The sequence below is a fragment of the Sapajus apella genome, unplaced genomic scaffold (assembly GCF_009761245.1).
Source record: "Sapajus apella isolate SASKATOON/1434 unplaced genomic scaffold, GSC_monkey_1.0 scaffold23, whole genome shotgun sequence".
Taxonomy (NCBI): Eukaryota; Metazoa; Chordata; class Mammalia; order Primates; family Cebidae; genus Sapajus; species Sapajus apella.
The window spans coordinates 2,784,116-2,809,536 of NW_022436963.1; the positions used below are offsets into that span (position 1 = coordinate 2,784,116).

Consider the following 25,421-nt stretch of genomic DNA (forward strand, 5'->3'; position numbering starts at 1 on the left):
AAAAAAAAAAAAAAAAAAAAAAAAAAGTCTAATTTATCAGAGATGAGAATTGCAACTCCTGCTTTCTTTTGCCCTCCATTTGCTTGGTAAATCTTCCTCCATCCCTTTATTTTGAGCCTTTGTGTATCCTTGCATGTGAGATGGGTTTCCTGGATACAGCACACCGATGGGTTTTGTCTTTTTATCCAATTTGCCACTCTGTGTCTTTTGATTGGGGCATTTAGTCCATTTACATTTAGGATTAATATTGTTATGTGCGAATTTGATACTGCCATTTTGATGCTAGCTGGGTGTTTTGCCCTTTAGTTGATGCAGATTCATCACTGTGTTGATTCTCTTTATCTTTTGGCATGTTTTTGGAGTGGCTGGTAGTTGTTGTTCCTTTCTATGTGTAGAGCCTCTTTCAGGAGCTCTTGTAGAGCTGGCCTGGTGGTGACAAAATCTCTGAGTACTTGCATGTTCACAAAGGATTTTATTTTTCCTTCACTTATGAAGCTTATTTTGGCTGGATAGGAGATTCTGGGTTGAAAGTTCTTTTCTTTAAGGATGTTGAATATTGGCCCCCACTCTCTTCTGGCTTGTAGGGTTTCTGCCGAGAGATCTGCTGTGAGTCTGATGGGCTTCCCTTTGTGGGTAACCTGACCTTTCTCTCTGGCTGCCCTTAGTATTTTCTCCTTCATTTCAACCCTGGTGAATCTGACAATTATGTGCCTTGGGGTTGCTCTTCTTGGGGAATATCTTAGTGGTGTTCTCTGTATTTCCTGGACTTGAATGTTTGCCTGCCTTGCTAGGTTGGAGAAGTTTTCCTGGATAATATCCTGAAGAATATTTTCCAGCTTGGATTGATTCTCTTCGTCACATTCAGGTACGCCTATCAAACGTAGATTAGGTCTTTTCACATAGTCCCACATTTCTTGGAGATTTTGTTCATTCCTTTTTACCCTTTTTTCTCCAGTCTTGCCTTCCCTTTTTATTTCATTGAGTTGATCTTCGACCTCTGATACCCTTTCTTCTGCTTGGTCAATTCGGCTGTTGATACTTGTGCATGCTTCACAAAGTTCTCGTTTTGCGTTTTTCAGCTCCATCAATTCACTTATATTCCTTTCTATTTTGTCCATTCTCATTAGCATTTCGTCAAATCTTTTTTCAAGCTTCTTAGTTTCTTTGCATTTGGTTAGAACATGTTCTTTAAGTTCACAGAAGTTTCTTACTAACCACCTTCTGAAGTCTGATTCTGTCATTTCATCACACTCATTCTCCATCCAACCTTGTTCCCTTGCTGGTGAGGAGTTATGATCCCTTGTAGGAGGAGAGGTGTTCTGGTTTCGGGTGTTTTCATCCTTTTTGTGCTGATTTCTTCCCATCTTTAAGGATTTATCCACCTGTCGACTTTGTAGTTGCTGGCTTTCAGATTGGGTCTCAAATCTTTCAGATTGACGTTCTGTTTGTTGATGATGAGGTTATTTCTGTGTCTTGCTTTTCCTTCTGACAGTCTGGCCCCTCTGCTGTAGGTCTGCTGAAGTTTACTCCAGGCCCTGCTTGCCTGGGGTTCACCTGCAGCAGCTGCTGAACAGTAAGAGTTGTTACCTGTTTTCTTCTTCTGCTATCTTTGTCCCAAAAGGATACACACCTAGTGTCAATCTGATCTCTCCTTTATGAGGTGGCTCTTTGGATATATAGGGGTCAGGGAGCTGCTTGAGGAGACGGTCTCTTCTTTATAGGAGCTCAAATGGTGAGCTGTGACCTCCATTGTTCATTCAGAGCTGCTGGGCAGGTACGTTTAGGTCTGCTGCAGCAGAACTCATAAACTGCTTTTTGTTCCCAGGTGCTCTGTCCCAGGGATTTAGGGCTTTATGAGTTTCGGTTATGCTGCTGCCTTCTCTCTTTTTTTTTTTTCCTTCAGAGCTGCCCTGCCCAGCAAGGAGGCAGCCTAATCACTGTCTGCCTGTAGAGGCTTTGCTGAGCTGCTGTGGGCTCCGCCCCACTGCCGAGTGAACTTCCCTGCAGTCCTGTTTATATGGGTGTAGTTAGAACTGCCTCGGCAATGGTGGCCAACCTCTGTTGAGGTGGAGTCTCTCTGCAGTGGGGGGTTGCCTTGGCAATGGCGGGCTCCCTTAGCATTGGCTGACTACCTCCGTAGTGGCAGGCTGCCTCAGTAATGGCGGACGCCCCTCCCCCACAGCACTGGACTGTCCCGGGTTCAGCTGCGCTTGCTGTGAAACTCTCAATCCAGAGTTTCTGGTTGCTGTTCTTTTGTGGGGGTGGGACCAGCCGAGCCTGATCGTCTGGCTCCCTGCCTCAGAGCCTTTTTTAAGTTGGTGTTCCAGTCGCCTGTTGAAGAGGCACCAGGGTCTGTTTGTTTTCCCCTGCAGCCACTCACTGCGCTGGCTTAAACAGTGGCACTGAGGTTTGTGGTGCTTTTTTTTTTTTTTTTTTGCCCTGGAATCTACTGTCCTGGTTCTCTGCTCAGTCCCCTTTTTAAACAGACGAATGGGCGACTTCCTGTGGCTCCAATCGCCAGCCAAAAAGGCACCCGGACCGGTGTATTTTGTACAGAGAACCGCTGCTCCGGGGCGCCAACAAAACAGCTGTGTGGGGCAAAGCAGTGGCGTGGGCCAAAACAGCCACGCTGGCGACCTGTGGAGCTCCTCCGCCTGGGAATTTCCTAGTCTGTGGGCAATAAAAATGCAGCGTCCACTCACCATGTGTGCTTTCACTGGGAGCTGCAATCCTCAGCTGTTCCTAAACGGCCATCTTGGATCCTCCCCCTTTTTACTTTTTAATAATGGCCATTCTTGCTGCAGAAGTAAGGTGGCATCTTTTTATGGTTTTAATTTGCATTTCCCTAATGATTAGTTATGTTGAGTATTTTTTCATATGTTTGTTGGTCATTTATATATCTTCTTTTGAGAAATCTCTATGTCATTTGCTTACTTTTTATTGTGATTTTTTTTTCTTCCTGATTTGTTTGAGTTTCTTGTAGATTCTGGGTCTTAGTCCTTTGTTAAATGCATACTTTCAGATATTTTCTCCTGCTCTGTGGGTTGTCTCTTTACTCTGATGATTATTTATTTTGCTGTTTAGAAGCATTTTAGTTTAATTAGGTTCCATATATTTATTTTTGTTTTAGTTGCATTTGCTTTTGGGGTCTTAGTCATGAATTCTTTACATAGGTCTATGGCGAGAAGAGTCTTTCCTAGATAATCTTCTACAATTTTTATGGTTTCAGGTCATAGATTTAAGTCTTTGATCCATCTTGAACTGTCTTTTGCTTAAGGTGAGAGATAGGGATTCTGTTTTATTCTTCTATACGTGGCTATTCAGTTTTCCTAGCACCTTATTGAATAGGGTGTCCTTTCTTCAGTTTGTTTTTGTATGATTTGTCGAAGATCAGTTGGCTGTAAGTATTTGACTTTAAATATGGGTTCTCTATTCTCTTCCATTGGTCTACATGTCTGCTTTTATACCAGTACCATGCTGTTTTGGTAATGATAGCCTTGTAGTGTAATTTGAAGTCTGGTAATGTGATGCCTCCAGATTTGTTGTAGTGTTTTGGTTTTGTTTTTGTGTAGGATTCCTTTGGCTATTCAAGGCCTTTTTTGGTTTTATATGAATTTTAGGATTTTTTTTTCTAATTCTGTGAAAAATAATGTTGGAATTTTGATAGGAATTGCAGGAATCTGTAGATTGCTATGGGCAGTATGGTCATTTTCACAATATTGATTCTTCCCATCCATGAGCATGGGATATTTTTTCATTTGTTTCTGTCATCTGTGATTTATTTTATCAGCATTTTATAGTTCTCCTTGTAGAGATCTTTTAGCCCCTTGGTTAATTATATTAATGAGTTAAGCACATAATTTTTTTACAGCTGTTATAAAAGGGATTGCATTCTTAATTTGATTCTCAGCTTGATTGTTGTTAATATATAGCAGGGATACTGTTTTTATACATTGATTTTGTCACATGAGACTTTACTGAATTCATTGATCAAATCTAGGAGTCTTTTGGAGGACCCCTTAGGGTTTTCAAGGCATATGATCATATCATCAGTGAACAGCAACAGTTTGACTTCCTTTTTTTTTTTTTTAATTTGGTTGCCCTTTATTTTTTCTCTTGCCTGATTGCTCTGGCTAGGACTTATATATATAAAATTGCATTTTAGGTTTTGGGGTACGTGTGAAGAACATGCAAGATTGTTGCATAGGTACACACATGGCAGTGTGGTTTGCTGCCTTCCTCCTCATCACCTATATCTGGCATTTCTCCCCATATTATCCCTCCCCAACTCCCTACCACCTGCTGTCCCTCCCCTAGTTCTCCACCACAGACCCCAGTGTGTGTTGCTCCCCTCCCTGTGTCCATGTGTTCTCATTGCTCAGCACCCACCTATGAGTGAGAACATGCAGTGTTTGATTTTCTGTTCTTGTTTATCTTTTCAAAGGAGCAACTTTGTGTTTCATTGATCTTTTGTATTTTTTTTTTTGTTTCACATTCATTTAGTTCTGCTCTAATCTTTGTTATTTCTTTTCTTCTGTTAGCTTTGGGTTTAGTTTGTTTCTCTAGTGATCTTTCGGACTTTTTTTTCCTTAAGACAGGATCTCACTCTGTCACCCAGGCTGGAGTGCATTGGTGCAGTCTCAGTTCACTGTAACCTCCACTGTCTGGGCTCAAGAGTTCATCCCACCTGAACCTCTTGAGTAGCTGGGACTGCAGACACACACCACTATGCCCAGGAAATTTTTTTTATTTTTTGTAGAAACAGAGTTTCACCATGTTGCTCAAGCTGGTCTCAAACTCCAGAGCTCAAGTGATCCACCTGATGTGGCCTCCCAAAGTGCTAGAATTATAGGCATGAGCCATTGCCCCCAGCCTAGACTTTTTGATGTAGGCATTTAGCACTATAAAGTTTCTTCTTAGCACTACTTTTGCTGTATCTCAGATGTTTTGATAATTTGTGTCACTATTGTCATTAATTTCAAGGAATTTTTAAATTTCCATCTTGATTTCATTGTTAACCCAGAAATCATTCAGGAAAAGATTGCATAATTTGCATGTATTCATATAGTTTTGAGGGTTTCTTTTGGAGTTGATTTCTAGTTTTATTACACTGTGTTCTGAGAAGATACTTGATATCATTTTGATTTTTTTAAAATTTATTGAGACTTAATTTGTGGCCTGTCACATGGTCTGTCTTGCAGAATGTTCCATGTGCTGATGAGAAGAATGTATATTCTGCAGTTCTTAAGTAGAATGGTCTGTAAATATTTCTTCCATTTATTCTGTGTAGTTTAAGTCTGTCATTTCTCCGTTGACTTTCTGTCTCAATGATCTGTCTAGTGTTTTCAGTGGAGTGTTGAAGTCTCGCACTATTATTTTGTGGCTATTTATCTCATTTCTTAGATCTAGTAGTAATTTTTTCATGAATCTTGAAGTTCCAGTGTTAGGTGCTTATAAATTTAGGATTGCAATATCTTCCTGTTGGACTGATCTTTTTATCATTATAAAATGTCTTTTTTTTTTATTGTTGTTGCTTTAAAATCTGTTTTATATGATACAAGAATAGCTACTTCTGCTTGTTTTTTATTTCCATTTGCATGGAATATCATTTTTAAACCCCTTTACCTTGAGTTTATATGAATTCTTACATGTTAGGTGACTCTTAAAGATAGCAGACAGCAGGTATTTAGTTTTTGTTTTTCTTTTTTTAATTCATTCTGCCAATCTATCTTTTAAGTGGAGCATTGAGGCCATTTATGGCCAATGTTAATATTGAGATACAGGGTATTCTTTCAGTCATCATGTTAATTGTTACCTAGATACTTTGTTTTCTTTATTGTGTTATTGTTTTATCAACTCTGTGAGTTTTATGCTTTCAAGAGGTTCTATTCTGGTGCATATTGACCTTTTGTTTCAATATTTAGAGCTCCTATTCACATTTCTTGTAGGGCTGGTCTGGTAGTGACAAATTTCCTCAGCATTTGTTTGTTGGAAAATGCCTTTATTTCTCCTTCATTTATGAAACGAAGTTTTGCCAGATACAAAATTCTTGACTGACAATTACTCTGTTTAAGGAGGCTGAAGATGGGACCTTAGTTTCTTCTGGCTTGTAAAGTTTCTGCTAAGAAGCCTGCTGTTAGTCTGTATAGGTCTTCTTGTATAGGTTACCTGATGGTTTTGTCTCACTGCTCTTACAATTTTTTTCTGTATATTAACTTTAGATAGCTTGCTGACTATATGCCTTGGTACTGTCCTTTCTGCAGTGAATCTCTCAGCAGAAGTTTTTTGAGCTTCTTGTATTTGAATATCTAAATCTCCAGCAAGGCCAGGGAATTTTTCTTTAGTTATTTTCTCAAATAAGTTTCCCAAACATTTTGCTTTCTCTTTTCCCTCAGGGACACCAGTTATTCTTAGTTTTGGACATTTTACCTAATCCCATATTTATTAGACTTTGTTCCTTTCTTTTGATCCTTTTCTTTTTTTTATTTTTATCTGATTGGGTTAATTTAAAAGCCTAGCCTTGAGCTCTGAATTTTTTCTACCTATTCTAGTCTACTGTTAAAATTCTCTACTGCATTTTGTAATTCCCTAAATGTGTCTTCCATTTCTAGAAGTTCTGATTGGTTTTTCTTTAAACTACCTATCTCTTTAGATAATTTTTCATTCATATCCTAAATTGTTTTTTAAATTCATTTATGTTTTTACTTTTCCCTGGTATCTCCTTGAGTAGCTTAATAATCAACCTTATGAATTCTTCATCTGGTATGTCAAAAATTTCATCTTGATTTGGATCCATTGCTGGAGAGCTAGCATGACCTTTTGCAGAGTGTTATATAATCCTGTTTTGTCATATTACCAGAATTATTTTTTTCTGGTTCCTTCTCATTTGGATAGACAATTTCTTCTAATTATTCTTGGATTTACTCTTGATATGACTGGTTTTTTCTTCCCTTTTCTCCCCCTTAGGGATGTTACGTTAAAGTCTGTAGTTTGTTGTACCCTATTCAGCTCTTGGTTCTTTCAGGGGTGAATATATGAGTTTTTTTTTTTGGTTATAGAGAATCTTTGTATGATGGCTTTCTCAGATCCTGGTTGTAGTAGCAGTGTGCAAGGTGTGTGAACAAGTTCACTGTCTCTATGGGGTTGGACTAGCAGAGGTCTCTTGAAGCTTATCTTATTCCCCCTTGGTGTACACTTTTTAATTTCTTTTTCCTCAGTATTCTGTTTACTGGTTTAACAGTTCAGGCTTCCAGGTCATCAATGGAGGAGGTTTCCCTTGGTAGAAACCAGTAGAAACCTGCACTTGGAGGGTACTCCTCCTATGGCGATGTGGTACCCTGAAGTGTTCCAGAAAGGTTTTCAATAGGTGCACCCACACTGAGCTCCCATGGGAGAAGCTTCAGCTGTGTCTGCAGTGGTGATGAGGGGGAAAAGATGTACCCTTCTCCAGGACCCTTCACAAGTGCAAGGGCTTTCTGACTGTTGGGGTACAGCCACAGACTTTCCCTACTAAGCCCAGCACTAAAGCTTGTGCCTCTGCTAAAGGAAGCTTCTCACCATTGTAAAGATCTAAGACTCAAGGCCTGCCATCTCAATTTTTTTGTCCCATGGGGTATTCCCTTGATGTGATGCAGTCCCCCTTTCCTTAGGAGTTGGAGTCCTCTAGAGCCAGATTGCTGTGAATGCTACTGCTTCTCTATGTCTAGCTGCCCAGTGTGGCTGCCACACTGCAGGCTGGTGCTGGTGAACATCTTCAAGAGATCCAGTGATATGACCTGTCCTCAAATCTCCCATCAGCAACTATCAGCACTAACTCTGATAGGAGTGGCAGAGGAGTGATGTAGACTCTGTGAGATTCCTTGGTTATAAATAGCCTTAGTATGTTGACCTTCTCAGATTCCAGTTATAGTAGTAATGAACTGATCACCTGGGCAGACTAATGACCTCCTGGTTAGCCGGGGTGGTGCAGGCAGTGGTGATAGCTGAGGTCTTACACAGGTTTTCTCCTTTCTGGACACAGTGTTATTCTAGCTGCAGATGCTGCAATGAACTGTGTCATTTGGCCTTCCAGCTAGGAGATGGCACTAGGAAAAGAACACTACCTGCTGTAGTAGCAGTGGGATTTGTGCTTGCCTTATGTTACCCAGTAGAGGTATTCTGGTTTCTCAGGTGATGGGTGGAGATTGAGAGCTCCCAAAAGTTTCTGTCCTTTATGTTATGCTACCAGAGCAGGTGGAAGGACAAAGCCAGATGTAAGCTGGTCAGGTAGGTCCACACTCTGGCTCTCCACTTGCAGGGCAAGCACTGGCCCCTGTGGAGATCACCACCTCTGTGGGTGGTTTACTAGCCACTGAGGTGATGTTCCATGGAGGAGCGTAACTGCCTCTGCTGCACAGAAGAGTTTGCAGAGGAAATGGAAAGTAATAGGTGGGAGTAAGCCTTACCCAGCTCTCACACAGTTGGCAAGGCAGGTCTCACACCTGCAGTGATCCATTAGCAGTAGCTAGCTAGGTTCCAGGCAGCCTACATTCAGAATTCAGAACTGTCCAGGGCTATAAGTCTTCCCCATGGAGACAGCAATTGGAGCCTTCATGTTACACCCCTCCCAGTACACTCCCACAAAGCTGAGGCACCTGGCTCCTGCACTCATAGCTGCAGCAAACTTCCCACTTGTCCCCTGGTTCTGGCCAAGAGAGTTCATCCCCATTCAAGATTGTATCACAGATTTCAGTGGGGAACTTCTCTTAACCTGAGCCTACTGCCTGAGTTAGCTAGCAGACTTCTGTGAGGTCCCGTCATGTAGAATAAAGAATGGCTTCCCTTGGTCCAAACAGGAGACTGGGAATGTTCAGAAGGCTCTTTCCTTGCTGCTCCTGCTTTTATATTCTTCATCACTCCCTAAATCAGTTCCAGCGCTGTGTCGGGTTAAGGCCTTCCCCTGGGGGCTGAATTGCCAGGTTCCCAGTGGTGTTATATATCCTGAAGGTAGTGTCTCCCCCTCTCACACTCTGGGGATTTGGCATCAATTACGCCTGGCTCATGATATAATTTGCAGCTTGCCACTTTCAAGGGGTCTGTGCTTTCTTTAAGTTTTCCTGTTCAGTTCCTGTGTTGCTGCTTGAGAAAAGGTTCACAGTGTGAATCTCTACACACTATTGTCTTTCCAAGTAGAAGAGACCTGCTGACACTACCTCCAGTCTGCCCTTTTTCGGGGAGAAAAACACACAACAACCCTTTGCCCACATTTCATGGGATTATTCGTTTATTTTTTTAGCTGAGTTGAGTTTCTTGTATACTCTGAATATTAGTCCCTTGTATAAGTCGTTTGGAAATATTAATTCCTTGTTATAAAAATAGTTTGGAAATATTTTTCCCATTCAACAGGTTGTGTGTTTGCTCAAGCTTGCTAGACAATCTGTTGAAAGGGAAAAAATATTTCCAAACCACTTATATGACATCTTTTGCTGTGCGGAAACTTTTGTATACGACCAGTTGTCTATTTTTGTTTTTGTTGCCTATGCTTTTGAAACCTTAGTCATAAACTTTTTGCCTAGACCAAAGTCCAGCAGTGTTTTCCCTAGGTCTTCTTCTAGTATGTTTATAGTTTCAGGTGTTATTTTTAAGTCTTTAATCCATTATGAGTTGAATTTGTTTGTATATGGTGAGACATAGCCATCCAGTTGCATTCTTCTGCTTGTTCCAAAAAAATTGAAAAGGACAGAACTTTCTCTAACTCATTCTATAAGATCATCACCACCCTGATATCAAAACCAGGCAATAACTCAACAAGAAAAAAAGAGGCTGGGCGTGGTGGCTGATGCCTGTAATCCCAGCACTTTGGGAGGCTGAGGCGAGTGGATGAGGTCAGGAGTTAGAGACCAGCCTGACTAACATGGTGAAACCCCATCTCTACTAAAAATACAAAAATTAGCCAGGCATAGGGGTGCACGCCCGTAATCTCAGCTACTCAGGAGGCTGAGGCAGGAGAATCACTTGAACCCAGCAAGCAAAGGTTGCAGTGAGCTGAGATTGTGCCACTGCACACCAGCCTGGGCGACAGAGTGAGACTCCATCTCAAAAAAAGAAAACTACAGGTTAATATTCCTGATAAACACAGATGCTAATGCCTCACAATTCAGTCCACAGAGGAAGGCCTTAACCCCACACAGCACTTGAACTATTTAGGGAGTAGTGAAGAATATATAAGTAGGAGCAGCAGGGAAATAACTTTGTGAGCATTCTCAGTCTTCAGCTTGGGCCTAGGGAGCCATTCCTCATTCTACATCACAGGGAACCTCATGGAAGTCTGCTAGTTAACTCACGCAGCAGTCACAGGTTTAGAGAAGCTCCCAACTGAAATCTGTGATATAATGTTGAATGGGGTGAACTCTCTTGGCCAGAACCAGGGGAAAGTGGGAAGTGTGCTGTAACTACAAGTGCAGGAGCCAGGTGCACAGCCTTGTGGTCATTCTTAGTCTCCAGCTTGGACCAAGGAAGCTATTCCTGATTCTACATCCCAGGGGACTTCACAGAAGTCTACTAGCTGACTCAGGCTAATTCATCCAACTTGGATGCCTGTTAGTTTTTTTCCCTTGCCTCATTGCTCTATTTAGGACTTTCAGTACAGCATTGAATAGGAATGGTGAAGGTGGACAACTTTGTCTTGTTCCAGTTCTTAGAGGACAGGCTTTCAGATTTTCCCCATTTAGTGTGATGGTAGTTATGCATTTGTTGTATATGGCCTTCATTATTTTCTAATATGCTCTTTCTATGCCTAATTTTGTAAGAGTTTTTATCATGAAGGAACACTGAAGTTTATCAATTTTTCTTCATTTGTTGAGATAATCATATGATTTTTTTCCTTTATTCTGTTGGTGTGATGTATCATGTTTATTGATTTACATATGTTGAACCATTTTTTCATCCCTGGCATAAATATCACTTGATTGTGGTGTATTAACTTTTTGATTAGTTCTTAGTTTAGATTTTCTAGTAGTTCATTTAGGATGTTTGCATCTGTGTTTACCAGGGATATTGGCATGTAGTTTTCTTTTTTTGTTGCATTCTTGCCTGGTTTTGGTATCAGAGTGGTTATGATCTTGTAGAATGAATTAGAGAGAATTCTGTCGTCTTCAATTTTTTGGAGTAGTTTCAAGAGAATTGTTATTAGTTCTTTTTACATTTGGTAGAATTTGGCTGTGTAGTTATCAAGAATTTGGCCTTTTCTTTGTCAGGAGACTTTTTTATTACTGATCCAATCTTGCTATGCATTATCAGTCTTTTCAAGGCTTTTCTTTCTTTCCAGTTCAATCTTGGTAGGTTGTATGTTTCCAGGAATTTATTTATTTTCTCTAGGTTTTTCAGCTTGTCAGCATATAGCTGTTTATAATAGTCTCTAATGATTCTTTGCATTTCTGTAGTATCAATGGTAATGTCTTCTTTGTTATTTCTGATTTTATTTGGGAATTCTCTCTTTTTTTGTTTTTTTCTTGGTTAATCTAGCTAGAAGTTTATCAGTTTTGTTTATCTTTTTGAGGAACCAACTTTTCATTTTGTTGATACTTTTTTTTGTTTTTCTTCAGTCTCTATTTCATTTTGCTCTTTTCTTCTGCTGGTTTTGGGTTTGGTTTATTCTTGCTTTTTTGTTTCCTTGAGATACGTTGTTAGACTGTTAATTTATAATCCGTCAACTATTTTATGTAGGCATTTATTACTATAAAATTCCCTCTTAGCACTGCTTTTACTATGTCCTACAGGCTTTTGTATGTTGTGTTCCCATTTTCATTTGTTTCAACATTTTTTATTTCCATCTTAACATCTTTGTTAATCCAATTCAATATTTTTTCTTATTTCCATCTTAACGTCTTTGTTAACCCATTCAGGAGTATGTTGTTTAACTTCCATGTATTTATATAGTTTCCAAAGTTCCTCTTGGCTTTGATTTCTAGTTTTATTCCATTGTGGTTCAAGAAGATACTTGGTGTGATTTTGAATTTTTTAAATGTGTTGAGACTTTTGTGTGGCCTAACATTTGGTCTGTCCTGAAGTATGTTCTTTGTGCTGATGAAAGGAATGTATAGTCTGCAGTTGGGTAGAATGTTCTGAAATATCAGTTAGCTCCATTTGGTCTAAAGTACAACTTAAATCCATTGTTTCTTTGTTGATTTTTTTGTCTAGGTTATCTGTGTAACACTGAGAGTGGAATGTTGAAGTCCCCACTATTATTGTTTTACAGCTTATCTCTCTCTTTAGCTCTAATGATATTTGCTTTATGAATCCAGGTGTTCCAATGTTGGATACATATATATTTAGAATTTTTATATTATCTTGCTGGATTGATCTCTTTATCATTATATAATGACCTTCTTTGTTTCTTTTTACAGTTCTTGACTTAAAGTCTGTTTTCTCTATTATAAATGTAGCCATCCCTGCTCGCTTTTGGTTTCCATTTGCAAGGAATATCTTTTTTCATTTCTTTATTTTCAGTCTTTATGTGTCTTTACTGCTAAAGTGAGTTTCTTGTAAACAGCATATAGTGGGTTTTTAAAAATCCATGCAGCCATTCTGTATTTTTAAAGTGGAAAATTTAATCTATTTATGATCAGTGTTACTGTTGATATGTGGTGCTTTATTTCTGTCATTTGTTAATTGTTTTCTGATTGTTTAATATAGTCTCAGTTCCTTTTTCTTTTATAGTTTGTTGTGGTTTGCTGGATTTCTGCAGTGGTACCATTTGAGTTCTTTATTTTCCTCTGTGTGATTACTTTACCAAATAAATTTATACTTGTGTGTGTTTTCTTTTCTTTTCTTTTCTTTTCTTTTCTTTTCTTTTCTTTTCTTTTTTCTTTTCTTTTCTTTTGAGATGGAGTCTCACTCTCTCACCCAGGCTGGAGTGCAATGGTGTAATCTCAGCTCACTGCAGCCTCTGCCTCCCGGGTTCAAGTGATTCTCCTGACATAGCCTCCCAAGTAGTGGGGATTACAGATGTGTGCCATCACACTCAGCTAATTTTTGTGTGTTTTTAGTAGAGATGGGGTTTCACCATGTTGGCCAGGCTGGTCTCAAACTCCTGACAGGTGATCCTCCCACCTCAGCCTCCCAAAGTGCTGGGATTACAGGCATGAGGCACGGTGCCTGGCCATTTTTTGTGTTTTCATCTTGGTAAATGTTATCCTTTCACTTCCAGGTTTAGGACTGTCATGAGAATTTTTTTGTAGATCTAATCCAGTGGCAATGAATCCTCTTAGCATTTGCTTGTCTGGGAAAGAGTTTATTTCTCTTTAAATTATGAAGGATAATTTTACTGTGTATGATATTCTTATCTGTCAGATCTTTTTTTTTTCTTTTTTCTTTCTTTTCTTTTTTTTTTAAAGTTGGGGGAGACTAGGGGAGGGACAGCAGGGGGTGGGGAGGGTGAGGAGGGATAATGTGGGGAGAAATACTAGATGTAGGTGATAGAGGGAGGAAGGCTGCAAACCACCTTGCCATGTATGTACCTATGCAACAATCCTGCATGATCTGCACATGTACCCCAGAACCTAAAGTACAATTTTTTAGAAAAAGGGGTTTCACTCTGTCACCCAGGCAGGAGTGCAGTGGTATCAATACAGCTCACTGCAGCTTCAACTTCCCAGGCTCAAGTAATCTTCTTGCCTCAGCCTCCCATATGGCTGGGACTTCAGGCACACTTCACCATGCTCAGCTAATTTTCTTTTTTTCAGAGATTTGTTCTTGTCATGCTGCCTAGGCTGGTCTCAAACTCCTGGACTCAAGTAGTCCACCTGCCTTAGCCTTCCAAAGTGCTGTGATTACAGGCATGAGCGACTGCATTCGACCAGATTTTTTTTCTTTTGTTATTTAAATATATTATCCCATTCTATTCTGGCCTGTGAATATTTGAATAGATGATTATATCTTGCTATTTTTAAGAATTTGCTCTTTATCTTTGACTTTAGGCAGTCTGACTATAATATGCTGTACAGACCTTTTTGCATAATGTGTTCCTGGGGATTGCGGAGCCTCTTGTATCTGAAATGTCTAAATCTCTTGCTAGACTAGAGATGTTTTCATTTATTATTTTGTTAAATGCATTTTCCAATCCTGTCTCTGTCTCTTTGACCTGGTGGATATCAATAATTTTAATATTTAATCATCACAAAGGCTTTGCTTATTCTTTTTTATTCCTTTTTCTTTATTTTTCTCTGATGCAATTATTTCAAAAGATTTATATTCATGTTCTGAGATTCTTCTGCTATTCTAGTCTATTGCAGAAGCTTTCAACTGTAATTTGTAGTTCCTACAGTGAATTCTTCAATTGCAGAATTTCTATCTGATACTTTTAAAGACTATCTCTTTGGGAAACTTCTCATTCATATCCTGAATTGTTTTTCTGAATTCTCTTGTATCTCACTGAGCTTCTGTGATATCAAAATTTTGAATTCTTTATCTGGGATTTCAGAAAAATTTTTTTGATTAAAATCTATTTTTGGAGACTTATGTTCCTTTGGAAATGTTATATTTCCTTGCTTTTTCATGTTTCCTGTGTCCCTACATTGAAATCTGTGCATCTGGAGTAACAGTTACTTCTTCCTGTTTTTGAATTTAGTAGGGGAAGACCTTTTCCTAAAGGTGTATCTGTGGTGTTGGTTGGGTAGGGTGCTTTGGCTTTGACTCTGGTATGTGCAGTAGTGTCATCTCTGTATAATTTCCTTGGCTATAAACAGCATTAGTAGCATCTGTGATTTCCTTGATAGGTTACAGTTATTAGTTAAGGCTGTGGGGAAGTTGTGTGCTGGGAGTAGGATGCCAGGTGGGCCAGTCTTCAGGCCTTAGTAGTGATAGTGTCACTGGGCAGTGTACACTCGCAGCCATGTTGGCAATTATTGGTGGGTCAGTTGGTGGGCCTCCACCAACTTACTCAATCGATGGTAGTGGCAGTGCTGGATCGTACAGGTGGGTAGGTTCTCAGGTTCCTGGGCAGCTGCATGGCATGAGTGATAGCAATAGCACTAGTGGGACAACTCTCTGGGTGCTGAGTGATGTGCATTGATGTTGGTGGTGGCTTTGATGGGCTGGGTAGTCCAATCTCCAGGAACTTAGGTGGCATGTGCAGGTAGGTGCCAGATGAGGTGATAGCAGCCAGGAGTTTAGGCCCCCAGGAGAAGTACCCAGGTGCCCAAAGTGGTTGGTTTGGGTATTTGCCAGGACCCTGGGCTGTGTTCTCTGTCACAGAGCAGAGAGTAAAGCTGACCTAGGTAGGCTTGTGCTCAGACCTTCAACTGGTGAGAACAGGCACCAGCCATGTTGGACAAGGCCCCAGCTGGAGTGCTCAGGTGAGGAGTGTTAGCAGCTTTGCTAACACCCTGTCACAATAGAGGGTGAGGTCATCCTCAGTGACCAGAGCCTGGGCCAGTGGGTGGGAATGCACATTCCTCACACCCTAGTGCCAAAAATCCTTGCTCCCTTGCCCTGGCAGCAGTAGCCCACACCCAGCTTGTGATCCCACCCCAGCTGCAGGAGCCCCAACCAGTAGTGATCAAGTCCCAGTAGCAACTTTTACCCCACTTGCATCCCAGTCTCCATCCTGCTGGTGCTCATTTCTCAGCACCAGCAGCTGCAGCCCATGCCTTACTTGCTTCTTAGCTCTTCCTGTAGATATGCTTCCAGCATACTCCTCAGTCACAGTGGCAATAGCTCAAGTTTCTCTCATGCCTCAGTCCTGGCACTGCTGGGCTGCAGGACAGCAAGCAGTCTGCCAAAGGCTAGGTTTCAAAATGATGCCTTGCTCCTCAGACATTTCAGGGCCAAGATGTCAGGGGAAGTTGGAGAAGCACATAGACCCAGGAAAGTTATCTGCCTCTTGGTGAACCTGCTTCTTCACCTTGCAGACCTGTGGAGCTGCTTAACCATGGGTGCTTTTTACTCTGTTCTCTTCACCTCCTTGTTCTGGGATTCGGGGACAATGCTCTGGACACTGTTTGCAAAGTGACAAAGCCCAGCAGGGAAGAGCAGACATGTCTGGCCTCATTTCCCAGCTTCCAGGGTGTCCCAACATCTTTCTAGGGATCTCCCACTAGCTTTAAGTCAAAGAGTGACAGAGACCATAACAGCGCCACTTGTGCCTCTTATAACAGAGGATACAGAACAGTGAGGTAGGTCCCCCAGCTCATTGAACAGGCAAGAGACAAAGGCTGACTTAGAATTTATTTCCATCATGAGCTTGCAGAAATATATTTTTTCTTGATGTTCAGTGATTACATTCAAAAGTTTCTTTTGAATGTAGTATTATTATTTATCATTCACTGACAGAGAGGTCATTTGTAGCCTTACAGGAAAAAGAAAAAAAAAAAGGGAAAGGGAGGAATGGAATTAGTGAGACTGTGACTAATACAATCCTTGTGCGTTTCTGTGGGTTTGAAAACCCACTTGCTCTTTATACTAATTCAAATTAAAGGCTAGTAAGAATAGCCTTAGAAGCTGCACATCTAGACTGTGCGTGATAGCTCACATCTGTAATTCTAGCACTTTGGGAGGCTGAGGTGGGCAGATCACTTGAGGTCAGGAGTTTGAGACCAGCCTGGCCAACATGGTGAAACCCTGTCTTTACTAAACATACAAAAATTAGCCAGGCATGGTGGTGGGTGTCTGTAATCCCAGCTACTTGGGAGGCTGAGGCACGAGAATCGCTTGAACCAGGGAGGTGGAGGTTGCAATGACTCAAATTTGTGCCACTGCACTCCAGTCTGGGTGACAGAGTGAAACTCTGACTCAAAAAAAGGAAAAAGGAAAAAGAAAGAAGGTGCACATCTATCACCACAGAATGAGGTTTAAGGGTTTAGAAAGCAATTTTACCTAAACATGCCTTTAATAACTACATCAGGTATAACACAAGGAAGCTGCTAAAAGAATGGAAGAGTAAGATAGAGAGTTCCTCTCAGTGAGAGGGCATCTCTGAGAGCAGAGAGGTTGGGGAGAAATGAATTTTCTTGGCCGTATAGATCAGGAGCTTAGGATAAATCTGGGCTGGAGACAAGGCTTTGGAGCTTGGCAGCCTCTGGTAGTGGTTGAAGCTATGGGAATGGATGAGATTGCTCAGGAAGGCTTGTAGGGTAAGAAGGAAATTGGCTGAAGGCAGAGCTGTGAAGGTCACCAATAGGTAAGGGACATGCAAGGGGAAAGGAATGGCAGGAATAGACTGTCAGTTGTCTAGCATCTGAATTGTATGTGTTGGGTGAAGGGGTAGATGTGAGTGAAATAATGCAGATTGCTACTGTTGGTATGACTGACAAAGCTTCAGCTTCGCTATACCACCAAGGGACCAGTGAGTATTTTGTTAGAGAAAAACTGAAATTGCCCCATATAGTAGGGAAGGTAATTTTCAAGGCTTTTAATTTCCGGCTGAGCTGTTAAATCACAAGTGATTGTTTTAAAGGTTACTCTTCCCTTTTTCCTTGTTTAGAAGGAATTCTGTAGGCAGAAAGTTATTCTTAGAGCCCTGAACTGGGAGAACTTCCTTTAACAATTCATCACAACAGCTCTGAGTAAATGAGGCATATTTGTATGGCTAAGGAGTCCAAAATGTCACTGACTGGGTAATTAACAGAATTAATTAAACTAGTAACTGACCCGCCTTATCTCTGAGTAGACTCTATTCCAACCCTTTTATTTAGAGATCTGAAATGCTTCATACTATTGGATGGCATATTCTATAACTTATTGGGGTCTCCTCCTGGAAATAGCCATGCTGAACTGGACACTTCTGAGTAACACATGGAAATTTCCATGGGTTGTTCCTTTTTGCATGGGTCCTGTATTCTGGAACAGGTAGATTTATACCTTCCTAACCAACAGGGGAGGGAGTAGAACCAGGACTGTGGGGACTCCCTGAGTGTCAAATGGAATTTTCAAAAGATTACCCTCATCTTTTTTCAATTGTTTTGTCAAGGTATCTGTACTAGGATAAGGAATTCCTAATCTGTGTTCCTAAACTGTGTTCCAAATGGTTATGTGGTTGCAGTTCTCCAGGAATTGACCTTTAGAAGGAAGATAATAAAACATCAGAATTTAACAGAAGTGCACTGTTCTGTCTCCATTCTTTTGTCTCCATCCCATAGTTCCTAGGAAGGAGCTTTATTCGTAGGTAGGAACTTTATTCTTATACATTTAGGCATCAGCTTTCTCTGCTAAGCCCTCCTTCCCCCTGACCACAGAAGACTTCATGGCAAATCAAGCCCACTGCTTTCCCATGCTTTTCTTCTTAACTTGGTCGGTTAAAACATAGCTAAATGCAAATGGTATCTACATGGTCCTTAGCTTAGCAGGGCTTTCCTTTGGGGCCAGTAATAATGACAGTTGTATGACAGTATAAAGCCAAAGCTGTAGCAGTTGTAAAACAATAGTACTTGTTGAGAGGAAATGTTTTTCCTCTATCAGGAACTTTCCTCTGTGGCCTTTGTATATGTGTGTGCACACGTGTGCAGTGTGGTGCTAGAGAAAAAACAACTTTTCATGTGGGATAGTGCTACTTCTGAGAGGAAGAATTTTGCCAATTAAAATATGTAGAAATTCATTTTAGAGTTTCTACCCTTTGCCCAAGTATGTCTTTTCTGCTTAATAGGAAATGAGCCTTGTTTAATTTAGTAAAATATAACACTATTTCTTTAGGAAAGTGAGGGATCATTTTCCCTTTGAACTTAAGTGTTACACATTGTAATATCAGACCAGGTGTTTAAAATACTTGAGTGCCATAACACCTGTCCTTCTGTTACAGGTGCAACAATGAGAGTGAGTGGTCCCAGATCCACGAGAACATCATCCGAAAGTCCAGTGCCAAGTACTCTGCCCCCAGCGCCAGCCATGGTGAGGTACCTCTCTAGCTAGAACATTTTGTGTTGCATTTGTAGTTGCTAATCATATAGCACTTCAGTTGGGTGGTGCAGATTGGCTGCTGTATTCCCTACGGACATTTATGCTTCTGCCCAGGCATTTCCTACTAATTATTTTTGTAATAATTTGAGGCCTTCCCTAATATCTACTGACCAAAATACATTTTCTGTTTTTTCTATGATGGGTTCCATATTCTTTGATAGGTAACTTGAGTTCTATTTCAAATCCAGAGTGAGCAAAAGTGTTGCAGGGTTTGTTACCTTGTAATGTAACAAAAAAAAAAAGTCTGTGTTTGCCTAAACAAAGATTATACTCAGCCAAATAAATATCTCTGTATGTATATAGATAGATATCTACATAGATACAGACATCACACACTTCTCTTTTTATTCCTGAAAAACTGATCATAATGAGAATCAGTGATTAGTCACCAGTATTCAGTCATTCTGAAATTAGAATGGAAAATCTTTATTTAAAAGAAGCGTCATCTTAGCTAAACTTCTCCTTTACCTTTTCCCTTCCTTTCTTTAACAACTTTGTTTAAATAATTTCTATAAATCTCAGTCCAGTTCTACATATTGTTTTCTAAGTTAAACATTAATGCCTGATTAAATGAGAAGCATTATTTAAAAGCCTATATGCCTTTATAGACCCTTACAGATAGCTATCTAATGTAGACAGAACCATGTTACTCCTGACGATTTTTACAACTAAATCATTTTATAACCTCTTTTACATAATCCTCTTTGTTTTAACTTTCATAGACCTTGTTGGAAATTGTAAGTTGTCTTTAAGCGACAGCGTTAAGTCACTGAGAGGCAAGCAGTTTCTAAAGAATAGTACATGTTGTAGAGAACTTTGTTTTTTCTCTGTTAGGGTGAGCAGATGCTCAACCAGGAAGATACTTAGAGGAGATCCACAACAGAGGCTGCCAAGATTGAGACCTTTAACTGTAACAACTTGATTCCTCTAAAATTCTAGCGGGGGTTTAGGGGAGATCTGAGAGCCTCTCACTATTTTTAAATGACAGTTTTCCCTTATACATATGACTGGATGCCATGTAGTTCCATGCAGTGCACTAAATCTAGGCTAAAGCAAGAGACAAATAAAATTTTGTTTTGAAAATACAGGAAAGTTACTAGCAATTTGGGAAACTACCACTCACATCAATATTTGTTATGTCCTTTGCTTTATTATTTGATTTATAAAGAGGTACCTTTGACACATGTTCTTGGGGCATAATATGATTAAAACATATAGAGAATATTTAAAAAGAGAGATGGTAGTACCAATTCATGAAAGAGCAGTTTCTACCATTGCCTCACCAGGTTAAGATGATGAGTTTTGTCTTGCTCCCCAGCGCAAGCTGGAACTGTGCCCTATTCCGTGTCGATTTTTGTCTAGAACTCACAGATACTTGCCATTTAAACAGTGTTGAAAAGACCTCTCTGCAAGGCACCACAGACTTCAGAAAGCCTCTGTTAGGATGGGTCTAGTGAGAAGAGGTCTCTGTGTAGTTGTGGAAAAGTCAGTATGAGGAATAGGCTGCTTCTTTTTGAAGTTTGTTAGAAGCTGATTGAGACCTTGGACATTACCTGTTTCAATACCCTCATTAAATAAATGAGGAAACTGAAGCTCAGCGAAAAGACTTAGTGACTAAACAAGAGTAGAACCCGGCCTCCAGACTCCAGGCCTTGGCCTTTCTACTCAGTTGCCACGCTTCTGAGCATGGGTTTTCTACTGCCGGATTCTGGGGTCTTCGTGTTAGAGAATTTTATAGATTGCTCAAGGAATATTTCAGGTGGTTATTAGTCTGCTTAGTTAAAGATACATCTTTATTTATTTATTTTTAATTTTAATTTTTATTTTTTTGAGATGGAGTTTTGCTCTTGTTGCCCAGGCTGGAGTGCAGTGGCACGATCTTGGCTCACTAAACCTCTGCCTCCCAGATTCAAGCAATTCTCCTGCCCCAGCCTTCTGAGTAGCTGAAATTACAGGCATGCACCACCATGCCTGGCTAATTTTGTATTTTTAGTAGCAACAGGGTTTCACCATGTTGGACAGGCTGGTTTCGAACTCCTGACCTCAACTGATCCACCCGCCTCAGCCTCCCAAAGTGCTGGGATTACAGACATGAGCCACCACACCCGGCCACACCTTTATTGAAAATTAGTTTACTTCGCTATAAACTTTTATCCATCTTTGTTAAATATCATGGGCAGTTCATTGCCTTGCAGTTCTGTTTCAAAAGTCACTAGTGCTTTTCCTTCAAGTCACATAATTTAAAAATGCAGAAGCAATTGCTACATTGGGTTTGAGTGCTGAGAGTAAATGTGTCATCCAGCAGTAACTCTTTTATGTTAACTTTAATAGATGTGGCTCTTCATTTCCATTGTTGGCCTCTTAGATATGTAGCTACAAACTGAACTTTTAACAGTTCCAGTACTAGCATGAAGAGTATTAAGAACAAGTGAAGGTAAAGCAGTTGACATACAAGTTTTCTATTTATTTTTAAATGACTATTAACTACAACTTATTTCCGCATCTTAGGCTGCTGTTAATTTATATAATTAATCCTCATCCAGCATTTCCACAAGGAAGGGTAGGGGAGGTGGGACACAAGAACAAAGTCAGGTTGGTGCCTCTAATATTTTACATAGGTCTTAATTTTGTTCAGTTACTTTTTTATGGGTCACTCTTTAATCTGGTAAGAGGTTCAGTAAGAAAATGGTTTTCTTGTGTCAGGTAATTAGCAGGACCAGATTAACAGAAATTGTATATACTTTGTTACTTTGAAATTCTTTGATTTGAGGGCTCCATTAAGATGATAGGCATGTAGAACATCAAGTGTTGCCAAGAGACTGGTTGCATACCGAGTGAGCAAGTGGGTCACTTTTCTGAACTATTCATGAAGGCTTTCTTGTGCTTAGAACCATGCCTTAGCATTATTTGGTATGTGCTTCAATCACCCAGAGTTTCAGAACTAGAATGGAAACCCAAAAGTTCCAGGATCCCAACCCTACAAAAGGAGATGGTTTTTATAGCCTCCATTGGTGATTTATTTTATTCTTTGCATGCCTTTTCATTTGATCTCTTGCATAAACTTGAAGTTTTTCTCTTATTTGTTATGTTTAGAGGTAGAGAGCATCTATTTAGGATCCCTTTGGGTAGCTCAAAAACTGTGACTCTCTCAGCACCTTTAGTCAACATCTTCATGAGTATCACTTTGCATCTGTAGGCCGTTTTGGTTGCTCAGAAAATGCATAAACAAAAGGCAGTCAGTGGGTACTTAAATCAATCTTTGCCAATGCAGAATGGTTAGAGTATACCTACTGATTTTTTTTTTTTTTTGCTTTTGCCCACCAACCACAACCCCCTCAAATTATAGAGACTTTCATCCTATTTGCTTCATGCTAGGCTGTCTCCTAAGTCAGTGGATTTCTGTTGGCTACGTAAAGACAACAAAGATGAGTAAGTTAGGGTTATGAAGTGAGAGCAGATATATCCTAAGCTGTTCTCTACAAAGATTATTGTGGTTTTGGTTCTGGCCCCCAGCTTTTCAGATTCATAAACTAATTGTAGTTTAGTCCACCAGTGATTAGGCTATAAAATAATTACTTTAGAGTGGTTGAAATCCCAAACACTGATTATCTAACCAGAATGCCAAGTGGAATACCCTATGTTTGCCTTTTCAGGGTACTACGATCCTGGTGTTAATGACACTTAAGATACCAAGGTTTCTTGGGAAGCATGAGTTCAGCAGAAGCAATGAGTTAATCGTGAGGTTCTGTCCAGGCGGTAGTAGAACTGTATTTCTTGCCTTGGCCCAGCTCTGAGAGTACATATTCCTGGTACTGGCATACTATTACTTGCCAGATAAAATATCTATAACTCTTCTGACTTCTATCTTTGTCTACTTCTCCATTCCCTCCTGCCTTCCCATTCCTAGACCATTCTTATTTTACAATTCATGCTACTGTTTCCCTTCCAGCTACTACTCTTTTAATTGTATTTATTATCATAACACCTTATTCCCTCGTTTCTCTAATTGTTCATCTGCTACAAGTTTATAGACCATTGAGGGTGCCTCCTGTCAACCCATAGATTTGCATCTAAATTATTCATCCTGTTAACAGCTAAACCCATTCACAGTTATAGAGGTAACACTTCCTAATTCCATAGAGGCTTGACTGTTAGAGCCTTCTAGCCAGTAGCTGCAGTGGGGACCCTCAGGAAAGTAGTGTAGAGGGGGAAATTTCAGGAGATTCTAACTTTGTGCAAAACTCCAAGGACATAAGTAGTGAGCCAGAAAGCAGCTCACCTGAGGGGATATTACAAATACTCCCAACTTTTGATTGAAGATATGTGAAGGATCTGAAATCCTCATGGAGTTCTTTAAGGCTTAGCTAGTCCCACAAAGCACACTCTTTTCTTTGCAGAATATCTCCTCTGTTGCAAGCCAGTGCAAGGTTGAACCAGAAAGTTACTTTGCACACTTTGGCATACTCCTAGCATAAAACACAGCACATCTTAGCTTGCTCATCTCTCATATGTGGGATGCCCTGACTGAAGGTCTTCTTTGGCCATGTTAGTTTCTAGTCTATAGATTTCTCTAGATTCTCAAATATACAAATTATGTAGTTCAACCCTCTCATTCAGTATTCACCAAAGAGCCAGCTGGACCTGAGTTGGATGCTGGGGAACAGAGAGAGAGACAACTCAATCTCCCAGACTTCAGTCTGTTTTTAATAGACTAGTTCTCTGGGTTATTAGGGTCACTTTGACTTAAATTCCTTTAGCTTTCCAAAATGTTTCTTCAAAATAAGTTATACTTTCTGCATCAAGATTTTTCTCAAGAAATTTGCTGAACTTGGCACTTTTTTTTTCTTCCCTACCTCCCTTGGCACATTTTCTTATGGAAAATGTGACTGTGTCTTTTCTAGTACTATGTAACAGGGTAGAACTGTGGTTCTAAGAAAATGCTTTTGTTTTTGCAGGTCTTATCATATCTCTGCAGCTTCTTCGTGGAGACATGGAACAGATTCGGAGAGAAAATCCCATGATATTTAATAGGGGATTGGCAATTACAAGAAAATTGGGATTTCCTGATGTTATTATGCCAGGTATGCAGAACTGCTTGGGGCCGGGAAGGAAAATGGGTTAGGATGGACTCTAGTGTTCCTCTCCTGAGCAGGAGGTGAACTGTGTTATGGAGGAGACCTACAGCTATTAAAATCTTCCACATCCCAAGTCAGACTGCTTACTGCAGTCTGAAGCCAATGGTTCTTTGGCTCTTACAGGCATTTGTTCTTTTCTAGAAGCCCCTACATTACATTCACCAATTCAATGTGACAATCCAGCAGAGAGGCTTTGTTGTCTCCTATGAAGGCTAGATGGTAGGAGTGAATATGGAACCCTTCATGGAGAGATTTTTATACCCTATTTTTCCATCACATTTCTTAGAAGATAAATATCTCACAACAACTTCCTGCTTAAGGGAAAGAATATATCAAAATATATGTATTTTGATATAGTATTAGTGAATCCCATTTGTGTAGGAATAGCAGATACATTTCCATTTTTATGTATCAGAAAAGTAGATCAGACAAATGGTATAAATTAGACATTGTGCATATAGCACTACCTGGCCAAAAGCTTCTCAGGAATTGTCTCATCCATTTCACCTAAGGCCCATTGGAGAGCCAGGGCATAAATTGGGAATGCATTGACCTTCAACTGTGGTCCCAGTAGGTCAATATCAGGTTCACGTTTCCTAATTAGGCAGACGTGGGTAGGGCTGGAAAACTGAATCCAGATAGGGCATCAGAGCCAAGGGGACTATTGGGAGTGAAGAAGGGGTAGAGACATGGTTCAGATGGATGGTGGGTGGTCTGATAACCAGAGAAGATGCAAATAAGGAGAAGGAGATTAGAAAAGGCAAATGTCTGGTTGTCTGGGTAGATTCTAGGACGAGTGGACCTACCCTCTCAGTTGAGTTTTTTATTTGTTAGTGCCCAAGCTCTGATAAGGGACAGACTGCCTCCTCAAGTGGCTCCCTGACCCCCATATATCCTGACTGGGAGACACCTCCCAGTAGGGGCTGACAGACACCTCATACAAGAGAGCTCTGGCTGGCACCTGGCAGGTACCCTTCCGGGACAAAGTTACCAGAGGAAGGGACAGGCAGCAATCTTTGCTATTCTGCAGCCCCCACTGGTGATTCCCAGGCAAGCAGGGTCTGGAGTGGACCTCCAGCAAACTCCAACAGACCTGCAGCAGCCTGACTGTTAGAAGGAAAACAAACAGAAAGAAATAGTTTCAACATCAACAGAAAGGACATCCACTCAGAGACCCCATCCAAAGGTCACCAGCTTCAAAGACCAAAGGTAGATAAATCCACAAAGACGGGAAGAAACCAGCACAAAAAGGCTGAAATCTCCAAAAACCAGAATGCCTCTTCTTGTCCAAGGGATTACAACTCCTCACCAGCAAGAGAACAAAACTGGATGGAGAATGAGTTTGACAAATTAACAGAA

At 40.4% G+C, this 25,421-nt stretch overlaps 1 protein-coding gene across 2 annotated transcripts in view; it reads left to right on the plus strand.

Annotated features, from left to right (window-relative positions):
- DOCK3 (dedicator of cytokinesis 3) overlaps positions 1–25,421 on the plus strand; it is a 664,292-nt gene that overhangs the window by 484,866 nt on the left and 154,005 nt on the right. For both annotated transcript variants that reach the window (XM_032290004.1, XM_032290005.1), the window contains exons 13-14: positions 18,770–18,858; positions 23,883–24,008. In XM_032290004.1, the coding sequence (XP_032145895.1) occupies positions 18,770–18,858; positions 23,883–24,008 (215 nt within the window). The remainder of the gene's footprint in view (positions 1–18,769; positions 18,859–23,882; positions 24,009–25,421) is intronic.